General features: G+C 29.7%; 1 protein-coding gene across 2 annotated transcripts; it reads left to right on the forward strand.

Annotated features, from left to right (window-relative positions):
- The first annotated feature begins 1,244 nt into the window (after positions 1-1,244).
- On the forward strand, positions 1,245-8,166 carry LOC114268738 (auxin transporter-like protein 2). 2 transcript variants are annotated; one of them, XM_028209949.2, is made up of 9 exons: positions 1,245-1,626; positions 1,805-2,011; positions 2,100-2,285; positions 4,760-4,872; positions 4,995-5,178; positions 5,255-5,352; positions 5,799-6,006; positions 6,225-6,482; positions 7,696-8,166. In XM_028209949.2, exons 2-9 carry the CDS (start codon positions 1,832-1,834, stop codon positions 7,897-7,899), a joined length of 1,431 nt encoding a protein of 476 aa, XP_028065750.2. In that variant the 5' UTR covers positions 1,245-1,626; positions 1,805-1,831; the 3' UTR covers positions 7,900-8,166. The 2 variants fall into 2 exon arrangements, with proteins under 2 accessions (XP_028065750.2, XP_082732477.1); XM_082876351.1 differs by lacking the exon at positions 1,245-1,626 and having other exon boundaries at positions 1,658-2,011.
- The last annotated feature ends 7,456 nt before the right edge of the window (positions 8,167-15,622 follow it).

Genomic DNA, 15,622 nt, shown 5'->3' on the forward strand with positions numbered 1-15,622 from the left:
AATTTTTAAAAAAGTGACTCAAATGTAATATTATTAAATTATATCTACAATTCAATCACTTTTTCTTTTAAAAAAATTTCTACTCAAATTCATAAACATAAGTTTAAATCGTTCGCAAAAGAACTTGAATACAAAACATTAGGAGAGAATTCACTCCAATTGGTTCTCTATTGGAGGGTGTTGTTGGGTCTTAGTCGGTTCATCATGCCCACATCAATTATCTAAACTGTTTATTATGTAGAACTCATCGAGTGTTTTATTTTTATGAAAAATCACGTTAATCAGATATTAATAGTCACTTGATCATTTTATATTTATATAAATAATTCATTTTTAAAATCAATGTTATTGTTGATACAAATGTGATTTGATTAATTATCTATCGATATTTAATTAATATGATTTTTTTTTTATAGAAATCAAATACTTACAAACTTTATATATTAAATAGTTCAGATTATTGATACAAATTTTAAATGGACTTATGAAAGGCCAACAACATCCTCTACCTCAATATGAACCGGGGAGAAGGTTTTTCCTAAAACATAGAAGTCTAAAAACTGTTTAAATTCGAGACTCCGTTTGGGAAGATAGGTTGTTGATTTTTTTGGCTATTTTAGTCATAAAAGACAAAATAGACTATTTTAGCCATAACAAATAAAACATCACATCCAACCCATAATTATTACACTATTTTCTCACAAAAAAGTCAAAAAGTCAAAAGTCAAAAAGCCTTTCCCAAACCAAGCTTTTTAGCCCAGACTAAAATAACTAAAAAAGTCAAAAAGCTAACTCACTTTTCAAACTAACCCTAAAAGAACTCGCGTTTGGTTAAATACTCGAGATATAAGGCCTAGGGGATTCATAATGAGGGGATTGTTAGTAAGGGTTTTAATAGTGAGGAATTGTTAAATTATTTTTATATAAAATAATAAAACAAATAAAAAAATATAAAAAATTAAACATTAATATTTTTAAAAAAAATTCAATATATAAAAAATAAAAAAAATAAAAAAATTTCTAATCTCTTCACTATTTTTCTAATATCATCTCTATCTCCTCTTTATCTATCCTTAAGGAGACTATTAATACTAAGGCCTCGTTTGGGGAGTGGCTATTTTAGCAAAAAAGTCAACTAAAACTAATCACACCACCTCTCTATTTTTCTGTACATCTTTTCGTAAAAAATCAAAAAATTACTAAAATAGTCTGTTCCTAAACGAGTTTTAAGGAAAATTGATAGTGAAGAGATTAGAATGAGAGAGAGAGAGAGATTAGAATGAGAGAGAGAAACAGAAGAGTCTGTTCTTTTTTTTTAACTGCAAAAGCAGCTCTCATTTTCTCCTCCTCTGTTTGTACCGATCAGAAGGCTGTGCTTTTCGATTTTGCTCTGTTTCATTTACGAGTCAAGCAAACTTGCTTTTTGGGTTGTATTCATATTCATAGGCAAACCTTTGAACCATTTTTTCTCATGGATTAAAGGGGGGAGAGAGAGAGGGAGAGAGAAGTGTTCACATTTATGATTGATAGATATACAGGCATTTAAAGTTTTGCCAATCTTGGAAATCAACATCTGTGCTAGCTGTAACCCTGTAAAATCACAGCCACTTTCCCCACGAGAAAAGGGTAAAATTCCAAACTTCTATTCTATCTCTACATAGAATAATACATTTGTCAACACAAAAAAAAAGTTCTTCATTTTCAGAAACTCCATAAATACCCACCCAAGAAAGTGACCTGTCAAACCCAAGTACAACTCTTTGATTCCATCTCTCTGTTTTTATTTTATTTTTTTGAGTTGTAGTTGTTCTCTAGAGAAGTGAAGAAGCAAATGGTACCACAAAAACAAGCTGAAGAGGCCATAGTAGTTTCTGGAACCATGAATGAGACCAACCCAGATGACAACAACACAGAGGAAGAGAGGGTAGATCAGTCAATTCGCAGCTTCAAGAGCCTTCTCTGGCATGGTGGCTCTGTTTATGATGCTTGGTTCAGCTGTGCTTCAAATCAAGTAAATTCTCGAAATACCCACAAACCAAACTATTGTTAATTAATCTGAGAATGGATTGAATTTTAATTTGGGTTTTTTTTTATTACAGGTAGCGCAGGTTTTGTTGACACTGCCATACTCATTTTCTCAAATGGGTATGATTTCAGGGGTCATACTACAGGTGTTTTATGGCGTTGTTGGAAGCTGGACTGCTTATCTGATCAGTGTTCTGTATATTGAGTACCGTACGAGAAAGGAGAAAGACAATGTCTGCTTCAAAAACCATGTCATTCAGGTTCGTTTCCATCATCAAGGCCTCCCAAAACGTTACAATTTTTTTTTTTAAAAAAATGTTTAGGTTATTGGAAAAAATTTATAAAAATGGATCAGAAAATGGAAGTCATTATTCTTGGTGTAGTCACGTTTTACACTAAATTTAAATTTACATTAAAAAAATTGAACCTTAGTTTTAATTTTCTGAAGTTGAATTTTTTTTAATAAATATTTTTAAAATTTTAAGAAATTTTTTGTTATTTTATTTTTTTTAAAAAATTTATCTTATTTAAATGTGTCTAAAAAATAATTTTTTTTATAAAAAATTATTTTTAAAAAATCAATAAATACACTAGGCTTCCCAAAGTGTAATAATCTAGAAAAAAAAATTCTGTATGGTATAGGAAATTTTTTTTCTAAAATTTCACCAGAAAATGAAAGTCATTCTTGGTGTATGCACGTTTTATACTAAATTCGAATTTACATTAAGTAAAGAAAAATAAAATTGGATTAATTTCCAAGCTACTATGGTACGGTGTTGTGCAATTTATATGAGTTGTTTATAATTTATTTTAATTTAACAATCAAGTTAACTTTTAATATAAATTAGAAGAAAAAAAAATTGATTATTAAAAAATTAAGAGAAAAATGTGTTTTTCACTTTTATTTTTTTATTATTAACTTTTAACTTTGTCAGACCCACTGCGCCCTTGTTTAGGATGAGTTATTTTAACTTGGCTATTGGATTATTTGATTATTTTAGTTTGACTAAAAAATTTATATTTTGGGTGATTGTTGATTTTTTTTTGTAGTTGATTTAATGATTATGAGAAAAAAATAAAGTGATTATGATTTAGATGTGATATTTTGTCTTGTTTACTATTTTAATATATATTTTTTATTTTTATTAATTATTTTAACTAATTTTTTTTAACAATAGGGTAGTGTTTGGCAAGTGGTTTTGGGGCTAAAATAGTCACAAAAGACAAAATAGGTTATTTTAGCTACAACAAATAAAATATCACATTTAACTCATAATCATTACACTCTTCTCTCACAAAAAAAGTCAAAAAAGTCAAAAAGCCTTTCCCAAACCAAGCTTTTTAACCCAGGCTAAAATAGCCAAAAAAGTCAAAAAGCCAACCCACTTCCCAAACGGAGGCTAGGTACTCCAAAAATTTTATCAAATTTCTGTTAAATGTTTCACATGGGTGTAAGGAGACCCACATGGCATGGATCCTATACCCATAGAAAATATGATAAAAATTTGAGATTTCTATCATTTTTCAAAATATTTATGCCAAACAAGGCCTACGAGTTTTTTCTTTTCTGAAAACCACCATTCCATTTTTGAACTAATAAATGTGGCAAATGTTTTTTAAACAATTTTTTTGTTTTATTTTTTTAGAAAAAAATTATTATTACAAAAACACATTACGGGTTGGTTTGGGAAGTGGGTTGGTTTTTTGGCTTTTTGGCTGTTTTAGTCTGGGCTAAAAAGCTTGGTTTGGAAAGGGCTTTTTGGCTTTTTGACTTTTTTGACTTTTTTTGTGAGAGAATAGTGTAATGATTATGGGTTGGATGTGATTTTTTTTTTTTGTGGCTAAAACAGCCAAAAAAAGCCTCAACCAAGGCTTCCCAAACGAAGCCTACGTTTTTTTTCCACCCTAAAATGCTAGAAAGTCCAAATTTTCTATCAGGAAATTCTAATATATACTCCTTAAAAAGGATGTATCATATGTATCTCTAATTATATCATTTTATTTTTAGTTATGACTAATTTTTTTCTTTACTTATAACATTATTTTAGTTATGACTTAATGGATTCTTTAGTTATAATATTTTTTCTTTTTTTTTAGTTATGACTCAAAAAATTAAAATAATGTCATTTTTCTTTTTAATTATAAGATGCATATGGTACACATCCTTAGGGTTTCCTACCAAACACTCACATCACACCCATACGAGTGTTTGGTAGAAATTTTATATCCCTAGCATTGCTATCTTTTTTTATTGAAAAAAATGTGTTTTTTTTGGTCAGCTAGGGGTAGTTTTATTTATTTTTTTGAAAATTGGAAAATAAAACTTATTTGATATATATATTGTTTTAAAAAAAAAAAGATTTGATTATGAAATTTATAGAATTTTTGAAAGTGCAAAAAAAAAAAAAAAAAAAAAAATCCTTTTCCCTCTACTGTTAGCCTTACCTCTAGTACCTCACCAAACATGTTTTTTAATTTTATTTTCTAAAATATAATATAATATGCTTACATGATAATTCGGACAACTAGAAATCACAAAATATACTAGGAGAATCGTAATTTATCTGGCAACTGATTAACAAATGTGAATCAACATTAACCAATCTATATGGGATTAGTTAGGCCCACAATGCGGACAATGCCAATGCCATTAAATAATCAAAAGAAAATCGCCAGTTCCATTCACAAAGTTTGTCAATACATGTTACAATGTTACATATGAATACTTATGCAGTGGTTTGAAGTGCTCGATGGTTTGTTGGGTCCATGTTGGAAAGCTGTTGGATTGGCCTTCAACTGTACTTTCCTCATGTTTGGTTCTGTCATTCAACTTATAGCTTGTGCAAGGTTAGTTTTTTTTTTTTGGTTTTTTTTTATTATTGAAAGGATAATTACAATTGGGTTTTCTTTAATTAACTGGCTTACAATTCTCTTATTTTATTTTATTTTATTTTATAAATATAATACAGTAATATATACTACATAAATGACAAACTGGACAAGAGGACATGGACATACATATTTGGGGCATGTTGTGCAACCACTGTGTTCATTCCCTCATTTCACAACTATAGGATTTGGTCTTTTCTTGGTCTTGGCATGACCACCTACACTGCCTGGTATCTTACCATCGCCGCCCTCGTTCATGGCCAGGTAAAGTCAGTCAATTCAATGGTCCTGATCTCCCGAATATTTATTTTATTTTAATTTTTTCCCCACTTTTTTGAAGGTTGAAGGAGTGACTCACTCTGGCCCTACAAAACTGGTGTTGTATTTCACAGGGGCCACCAATATACTCTACACTTTCGGAGGACACGCAGTCACTGTGTAAGTGATTTGATATCAATTTCCCTGTTTCAATACTGCTAAAATCTCAGTACTAAATAATGTATTGATATAAGACATGAAATGTGATGCTTATTAAATCAATGCATCACTAATAGATTGTTTGGTTCAATATAAGCCAAAATACCAACATGGCATATTTTGTTTTGTGTGAGAAAACAAGAAAGCAATCAGTGCCGTAAATGCCTTAACTTAAGACTTACAAGTAAAAAATGATTGACACGACCTCTAGTAGCCAACAGATGATGTTAAGTCAATGTCTCGATCATACCTGAAATGGTTTCTGTGGAAATTTTGCTATTCATAACGATACCAAAATTGATGTAAAATTGTTTCCATTTGATCCCCCTTTCATTAATTTCGGAGCTGAAAACTTGATAAATTTTTGGATAATTGGTGATGAATAATGTGGGGACTTAAATTTACAGGGAAATCATGCATGCAATGTGGAAGCCTCAAAAATTCAAGTACATATATTTGTTTGCGACCTTCTATGTATTCACCCTAACTATTCCATCAGCTGCCGCGGTCTATTGGGCCTTTGGGGACCAACTTCTCAACCATGCCAATGCCTTCTCTCTCCTTCCGCAGACAGGTTTCCGTGATACAGCAGTCATCCTAATGCTCATTCACCAGGTCTTACATATAGTCCCGCATAACTTACATTTATGTTGTATTTGGATAGAGATTTGAAAACGGTAATGAAAAGACGAAAGAAATGGAGAAAAAAGTTAGTTTATATTTCACTCACATTTCTCTTTTCTTTTCAAATTTCTATCAAAATTCATGATCCAAACAGAGTCTTTTCTAAGTGAATTTGTATGACCAATTTATTTAGTTTGTGTTCTCTACAGTTTATAACATTTGGATTTGCTTGCACACCGCTCTATTTTGTGTGGGAGAAAGTGGTTGGGATGCACGACACAAAGAGCATGTTTTTAAGGGCGATTGCAAGGTTGCCGGTGGTGATACCAATATGGTTCTTGGCCATTATTTTCCCCTTCTTTGGGCCTATTAACTCTGCTGTTGGGGCACTTCTTGTCAGCTTCACAGTCTACATCATTCCTGCACTCGCTCATATGCTCACTTACAGAAAGGCCTCGGCTAGAAAGGTAATTGGTTCAATTTTTTTCCCTCGTCTCATCTTGATTTGGTATTTATTTTTGATATTTGGGACCCTATATGCAGCTAACTGAATTATTGGCAATCATGTTTGATATTTTGGGCCCATATACAACTAACATGAATTTTTAGTCTTGGCCATTCAATTATTGGGCATTATCCACATGGACAGAATTATTAGTTTATTTTTGACTTCATCACGTGTTCACCTATTGAGCTAGGGTAAGCATCAATGGCGGTTGTTGAGCACTTAGCCATGATTTTTAAGAATCAAATCTTGTCTCTACGTTAAGCCAGTGGGCTATGAAACCATGATAAGTTGGAGAAAGAGAGCTAAATTTATTGTCTTTCCCAAATTTTTTTATAAGGGATAATGGATATGGATCAAAGGGCAAACTAGAGGAAGTTCATTTGTTGTCAATTGAAAGGAGTTATTCTCATGTTTTTGCTTTGTGTATTTCAGTTCTCATGTTTTTGCTTTGTGTATTCTCTTATTTATCAATCGTGTCTACTATTTAGGCAGAATATCGCCACCCATTCTTACTAAAAAACTGAAAAAACCTCAAAAAGGGAAGTAAGGGCAGAAAGTGAGGATCCCTCAAATATAATGCCCAAAACCAGATGGAAGTTGAAGGAATTTTATTTAGGAAAATAATTAGGGCGACATTTATTGAGAGTGAAGTGTCTAGCTTTTTTGTAATTAGTTTAGAAATCACTCTCAATGTCGATGCAATAGTGCCCTCCAAGAGGGTTTTAATGTTTTGGATTTTGAAAAGTTCAAAAGATATGATGAGTTTGGTGGTGTATCATTGTCACTCAGTTATATGCAGCAGTCAATCTTCCACTACTAAATAAAATGAGCTGTGGCTAGCTGACTCACTGAGTCTACAAGTTTGCCAAAATTATGATATGTCCAAATTTTGAAAATGAGTTGGCAAATTAAGTCATCGAATGAATTGTACTTGGGTTTGTATTTAAGGGAAAAAGAAAAGAAAAGAAGTCACGTTAAAAATGCTTCGATCACAAGTTATTTACCAACCCCAAGTTCTTTAACACGACATTAAAAGTTGTGTTTTCAAAACATGGGTTTGGAGAATATATTTTTAAATGACACTGGTTTGCTAAAAACTCCATTCACGATGCCAAGTTACATTTTTACCCGTTCTATAGTTCATGAAATTCTCTTCATTTCTTTTCGTGCAGAATGCAGCTGAGAAACCTCCATTCTTCCTCCCAAGCTGGACGGCAATGTATGTTGTGAACACATTTGTCGTGGTATGGGTCTTCGTAGTTGGGTTTGGATTTGGAGGGTGGGCTAGCATGACAAATTTCATCAAACAAGTCGACACCTTTGGGCTCTTTGCCAAGTGCTACCAGTGCAAGTCCCCACCTCCACAACATCACTGAGTTTTATAGATCACTCATCACACCATTGTAACACAAAATTGCTCTTTGGATCATCATATAGAAATGTGGTGTGCTTTAGTTTTGTTCATCCTCTATAAACTACATAGACGATGTGGATGTTGATTATCCCTTAGGCACAAAGCAAAATAGTTAAAATTTTGTTTGCGGTGATATAAATGTATACTAAACATGTTATACTTATCTCCGCTAAACCGATTTGGAAAAAAATGACATTGAAGTGAAATAGCATTTGTAAGTTAAACAGAAGAACAATAGGATTGGCTTATCATCATGTCATAGAATTTGACCGATCAAATTAGAAAATTTAGAGTAATGTTATACCAAAAGTTGGTTTTATCATTTTTCAAGTAAAAATATTTTATTTAAAGCTGAGGTCAATAATTCTGTATAAAAATTAAGAATTGAGTCTTTTTTTTGACAATAAATAAATAAATAAAATTAAGAAATAAGATGGGCCAAGTGATTGCTTTAATATTTCATTTGTTTGGTATTTGTTGCTTTCATCTTTCTTCACATTATGTGATGAGTACGTATTTTCTATCTATGGACAAAGAACTGAAAATTCCCATTATAAAGCTATTTTCTTCTACTAATTCAAATAGTTGAAGCTAATCTAAACTGTTAATCTAATAAAGATTGTGGGTGGAGCTTGTGTTTTCTTCTGGTTTTTGTTGTACCAATTGAGCTTTATCAAAGATTGGGGGCATTAATCTTCTTTGCTTTTGATATTTTACATTAAAAAGTAATAACTCTGTTCGGTTTTGCAATTTCTAAAAAAGAGTTTCTGAATTTTGATTTCATTTTTTTTAAAAATTATTTTTAGTATAATTTTTAATTTTTTTATCAATTTTATAATTTTTTTTTTTAAAAAAATCACTAAATACTTAAAATACAAAATTTTAGTATTTTTTTATTTTTGGTGTATTTTTTTAGATTCATTCACAAATATTTTATTTTTTAAGTACATTTAAATTAGGCATGTATAAAATTTTAAAAATTAACTAAAATTTGAAAAAAAAATCACTAAAATTACAAAAGCATAAAAAATAAAAATTCAAAAAATATTTTTAAAATCTCAAAACTAAACAATTTGAATGTAAAGAATTGTTTGTACTAAGTGGGTGTTTGGGAAGTTGTTATTTTAGTAAATTATTTTAGTTTTTTGCTATTTTAATAAGTTAAATTTTTTGGATTTGGGAAGATTGTTAATTTTTTTTGTAGTTAGATATGACGTTTGTGAGAGAAAAAATAAAATGATTATGGATTTAATGTGGCATTTTATCTTATTGGCTATTTTAGTCTATTTTGTATTTTTGTAGATTTTAGCCTAAAAAACTAAAAAAATAACCTTTGCCAAACATCCCCTAACACAAATGTGATGTCAAGACCAATGTATATATGCGTATGTATATATACACACACATTATATTCTTTATTCTTTTGCCTTTCTTTTTTTCATTTTCATAGGCTTCGTTTGGGAATAGGTTATTTTAGTAACTTTTTAATTTTTTACGAAAAAATATACTAAAAAATAGAGAGAGTGATGTGATAATTTACAGTGACTTTTTAACCAAAACAGAAAGTTGTCAAACGAAACCTAACAAAACACCATTTACAGTAAAACATCACTATTTGTGCATAATCACTTTATGGAAAGCAATTTGATTTTTGACTGAAGATAAAAGAGTTCGAATTCTAGAGCATCAATATTTTGTTTTTGATAATCATGTTCATTGTTCACTACAATCTCTAAATTCTATGAATTAATGATAATATAAAAGAACAATTAATAATTCATACTGAGAAATAAAAAAGTTGTGAATTTTTGTAATGTTATAAAGTGTATACCACATGTATTTAGAAGACAAATAATAGTAAAAATATAGACATGTCATTATAATCCACATCATCAGGGTGAACCCAAGATTTACACTTGAGGGGCGGCTAATATATTTGCATTGAAAATATATATATATAGACATATTATATTAATTTAATCCAGAGAAATATATTAAAATTATAGGTTAAATTGCTTCATAATAATAATAATATTAAAAAAAAAGAAAAAGCATTCAGCCCCGATAAAATAAGAGCAAAAGAAATAGGTGGTACCATCGGGAAATTAGGGGTGCTTGTTGTGCTGGAACAGGCACTGTTGTGCGACTTTATGGACTTACTTCAGGATCTGTTTTGATTATTTGAATCGTTTGCATTTTAGAATTTATCGAGTAGAACATACCAGTCAAAAATCAAGTTAATCGGATATCGTGAACCCTTTCATCCTCTCACATTTGTATTCATTTTAATACTTTAAATCAAATGTCATTTAATTTTCAAATATAAATGTGAGTGAATGAAAAGATTAACTATATCCGATTAACTTAATTTTTAGTAAGTATGTTTTACTCAATGTAGTCTAAAATATGAACGCTTCATATTATTAAAACGGGTCCCAAAATGAGCCCATAAGGCTGTATAGCAGTGTCTATTGTACTGGGCGCACAACACACATCCCAAATTCCATCGAGGGTGGTGATTTACTGGAGAAGGATGCTTTCTTCACAGGCAGGCGTGACTCAAGTTCGACTTTTGTATAGCGATAACACTACAAAAACATCCTTATTCCAAATTTTTTTTAAAAAAAAAAAATTAAAAAAAATTAGGCGGTGTGAGGGAGTGTAAATTTTTGTTACTTTATTGTTCCTGTTTTCCAAAAAAAAAAAAAAAAGAGTTAGCTGGGCTCCACCACTTTGACATATTTGTATATAATTTATCAATTTACGCGGGCTTTATACGAATAGATGGGTCCTATATCAATTTACGCGGGCTTTATACTCATGGATGATGTGGATAAAGTACGTTACAATGTCACACATTGCACTGAATAATAATTTCATGAACTATTATTAAAGTGAGTAAAATGTTAAAATAAATACTCTCCCAGCTTTAAAATAGGAAAAATTAGTTCAGGGTCCCTCTCCCACTTTTTGTAATGGAAGAAATCTACAAAATTATTTTTTGATGCCTAAGGTCTCTAAACATATATCAGAGAAATTTGACCTTACCAAATCAAAACTCATCTCTCTCTCTCTAAACTTCTCCATTCTCAGACTTGTCCAGATCAACTCTTGTTCCTCACCCCTGACTTCATTCTCTAGCCAATTGAGCTCCACCTTCACCGTCAATGGCGTCGCCGCTCAGGGTCTTCATGTACGATCTTCCTCGTCGATCAAGTCGGGATGCTGAAACATCGGAGATCCCAGAACCTTACGCTAACCAATCTGTTTCGCAACAATCTCGAAGGTCAAACAAATGACGGTGTAATTGGTAGTAGAATCAATGAAGCAACTGCCTCCTCTTGAGCAATTTTCATAGAGAATGTTGGCCGATGAAAGCTCAAATCCAGAGGCCAACTGTGCGTGGAATTCCATGAAGTGACTGGAAAAGTTGCGATTTGTTAATGTTGTTGTTGGAGAACACAAGGAAGTTGCAACTATCTCATCTATGATAATGGGTTTGTGAAGAAGACTTGATAATAATGGGTTTGTGAAGAATTCTCCACTATACCAGAAAGTAAGAATAATAATAATGGGTTTGTGAAGAAGACTTGACTGTTTTATTAATACAACTAGTATAAGCACTACTATTGATGTTCATGTATAGTGGAGAATTCACTGGATTTTCACATTCCATCAACACTGCTACAGCTTCAAGACAGGGAAACTACCATGGCCATCGCCATTCACCTGAACTGAATTTTTTCTAGGTTGAAACCAGAGAAATTTTTTGGTTTTTTAACTAAATTTTCTCTGGGTTGAAACCAGAAAAATTCTCTGATTTTTTAACTGAATTTTGTCTGAGTTGGTCCAGAGAAATTCTTTGGTTTCAAGCTGGAACCTAGAATGCTTAATTTGTATAAAAATACAGAGAAAATTTTGATCCAGAGAAAATTCTCTCAACCACATTAATAAACAACACTAAACCCAGTAGCAAAACATCAGAGAAATTCTCTGGTCTTTTTAGAATTTTTCTGGATCAGAATTTTTACTGGATGCGGAATTTGTGTGAATTTTCTCTGAATTTCTAGTTTTGTATTATAGTTTTGTTGTGTGCCATTGTTGTTATTGAAGGAGTTTGAATTGAATTGCAGTGGTTGTATTGAAATGGCTTGGGAAGTCCAGAATTTATCAATTTTCTCTGGTTTGAAAATTGGTTAAACTTTCTCTGGGTTGAACTTTGAGAAATTCTTTGGAAATCCAGAATTTCTCTAGATAAAATTTCTCTGGACTAATTTTCTCTAGACCAATTTTCTCTGAACCAATTTTCTCTGGATGAACTTGAGGGATCTTAGACATTATGAAAATATTGAGTGTCCTTTATACTGTAAAATCTTAATACCAGGGACCTTAAAAAAAATTCTCCTTTAAAATAATAGTCTTTTTTTAGAAAATTTAATTTTTTTAATAGTACAAATATTACATTTTAAAAATATTATTTTTTTTCAAAATTACCTATGGATAGTATATTTTTAAAAAAATATCAATTGTCATAATAATACTTTTGTTATTGTTAATGAATTTAAAATAAGGATAAAATAGAAAATTCATATTATTTTAATAATTGATTGTTAAAAATGGACTAATATTTTAGGATAATAAAAAATAAAATAAGAGATTAATATTTTGACACGAAGGGAGTAAAAGTTTAATTAATTTTTACATATTTTTATATATTCTCATACAATTTAACATATATTTTTTTTTGCTCGAATCACTCCTTAGATAATCATTAGTATTCAGTGTGTTTGGTTTGAATTTTTTAAATTAAGATTTTTGAAAATTGAATTATTTAATTTTCGTAGTTTTTTGTTTTTAGTTAATATTTTTAAAATTTTAAGCATTTTTTTTTTACTTTTTTAGATGCATCTTACTTAGATGTGTCTAAAAAGTAAAATATTTGTGAAAAAATATTTAAAAAATAAATAAATACACAAAAAATATGAAAAATGTACTAAATTTTCATATTTTTGGTATTTAGTAGATTTTAAAAAAAAATCACGAAAATTATGTTTTTTAAGTGTATTTATGTTAGATGTGTCTAAAAATTAAAAACAATTGCTTAAAATATTAAAAAAATTTAGTAAAAATAAAAAAATACGAAAAGTAAGAAAGTAGAATTTAAAAAAAAAATATTTTTAGAAAACTCTAACCAAGTAAAGTGATTATTATTCTTATGTTAGGTTTTATGGTTACTTAGGCCTCGTTTGACAAGTGTTTGTTTTAGCTTAAAAGGTAAAAAATTATTAAAAAAATCAAAAAGCTTATAACATATACCAAAAGGTCAAAGATTTTATTTTCTCTATACTTTTTGTACATCTTTTTGTAAAAAATTAAAAAATTATTCCAGATATACTAATTTTTTAATCTTATATTTTAATTAAAAAATCAAAAAATTATTAAAATATCATATTTCCTAATAAGCATCTTTCAGACAAGCGTAGTCATGAAAAGAACAAACACGAATAAGAGAGTCAGATCTCGTGCCCAAGTTTATGGACAGATATTAATGTAACTAATTACTAAAGTCTCGTTTGGGAACATGTTAATTTAGTAATTTTTTAATTATTTGGTTAAAATATGAGTTAAAAAAACTAATATGTTTGGAATGACTTGTTGACTTTTTACGAAAAGATGTGCAAAAAGTAGAGAAAAAAGAGAATCTTTGACTTTTTGGTATGAGTTGTTGGCTTTTTTGCTAATTTAGTAACTTTTTAACTTTTTAACTAAAAAAGAAGGTTCCCAAACGAGGCTTAAGAGTTGTTGCTATCAAGCTATAGTCAAATTATAGCAATTTGAGCAAACATTAGCAAATTTTTCTCTTTCCCTTTCTAGTTTGGGTTTCCGGTAAAAAAAATAACAAACACAATACACTATGTAATATTAGAGGAGTGGTACTACATTCCTCTAATTTTGCACCCTTAATTTTATTCCTAATAAAGTGGCTCATTTCCATGTGAAGTGGTCTCTTACTTTGAAGAGAGTTGATTGATTATTATTATTTGTCACCTTATTAGAAGTGCAATTAGAGGTAATGAAATAAGGGAATGAGACATTTCTCATACTACATCTCCATCAAAATAGTTAAATTTTAACTAAAAGTTCATTATTTTATTTTAGCTAACCATCTTTTCAAATACATTTTTCAATAAACTTTCTATTCTTTATTTCATTTATTGAGACATCTTTCCTTAGTTACATGTAGTTAGTGGTTTAATATTTAACTAAAGTAGCTAGTCAATAATTGAGTTTGATAGAATATGTTTCTATGATTTTGTGCTATAAAATAGCCAAGAGAAGACTCTAATAAGCTTGATAATGATGCTCTTAATATAATGCTAAAGACTCACACATTTATAGTCACAAATTCACCCACAATGATGTGACATGAGAGCTGAGCTCACCATCAGTAAGTATGTAACAACTCAAAAGTTGGCACATATCATGTCACATCATTATATGTAAAAATGTGGATACTTTTTTAGGATTTCAAACATTTTTCATAATATTATATAAAGAGTAATGTTAGAGACCCACACATTTGACCCACAAATTCACACCCACAATGATGTACCGATGGAATTGGGCCCTCAATGATTGAATATGTAACAAATCAAAAGTTAACACATATCCTAATATATCATTGTGAGTAGAATTGTTGAAATTTTTTAGGATCTCAAACATTTTCCTTATATGAAAATGACATTTGTGCATTGAAGTAGAATTGTTAAAATTTAACATTTTGATAATATAGCATCGTCAAACTTTAGCAATAGCATGTCATTATAGCTAGTTTGCAATTAGAATACTCTAACATACTAATCGCTATCTTTGTTAATTTTTTTTTAATAATTTGCTATTATTTTAAAAGTCTAAACAAAACAAATGTTTTCTACCCCTCTCGAAAATGTCCTCCCAAACTTATTAAACATTAACAAGAGTATCTATTGCTTGGCCACATCAAATCAAAAACATCAAACACCTTTAAACATCAAACACTTTTAAACAACCAAACACCTTGAAAATCACAATCTACAAATTTTAATTTTTAAGCTTCACTTAGATTGGTTGAAACCTTATTTGCTTTTTATTTACATGAAAATTCACTTCAAGGCTGATTGAAGTTTGCGACAGAAAGAAAGCTTGATATTAGAACGTTTGAGAATTGACAGTAAGGCTCTTCATAATTATGTTGTTATGGAATTTATTTTGCTTCTAAGTTGATATTTTTCATGCCTGTAAATTTTTTATTATCTATTTCAATAAATTCAATGAGGACAGATAGTTGATCAAGTACAATGAATATTTTTTTTCAGTCTTACTGCAATATCAAATTAATTAAAAATGCACAATGCTTAATATGCATCATCATTCATAATATTTGAATCCATATCAGAATGCCAATTTTTTTTTTTAATTATAATTTGAACTTGTGTAGATATATATTATTATTATTTATTTGTTTTTAAAATTCACAGATATACAAACTGTATAACTGGTTTGTTTCTTTTTTTTTTTCGTTATTCTAAATTTTATAAAATTGTTGCAACAAATAGTTGATCGCATTGTCTCTCAATCAACTCTGTTTGACAATCCAGTGGTTCTACAAAAAGATAAAAATATAACAGCCTACTCCGATTCGTAGA

Source organism: Camellia sinensis, chromosome 1, assembly GCF_055761805.1.
Source record: "Camellia sinensis isolate YWXY chromosome 1, ASM5576180v1, whole genome shotgun sequence".
Classification (NCBI taxonomy): Eukaryota; Viridiplantae; Streptophyta; class Magnoliopsida; order Ericales; family Theaceae; genus Camellia; species Camellia sinensis.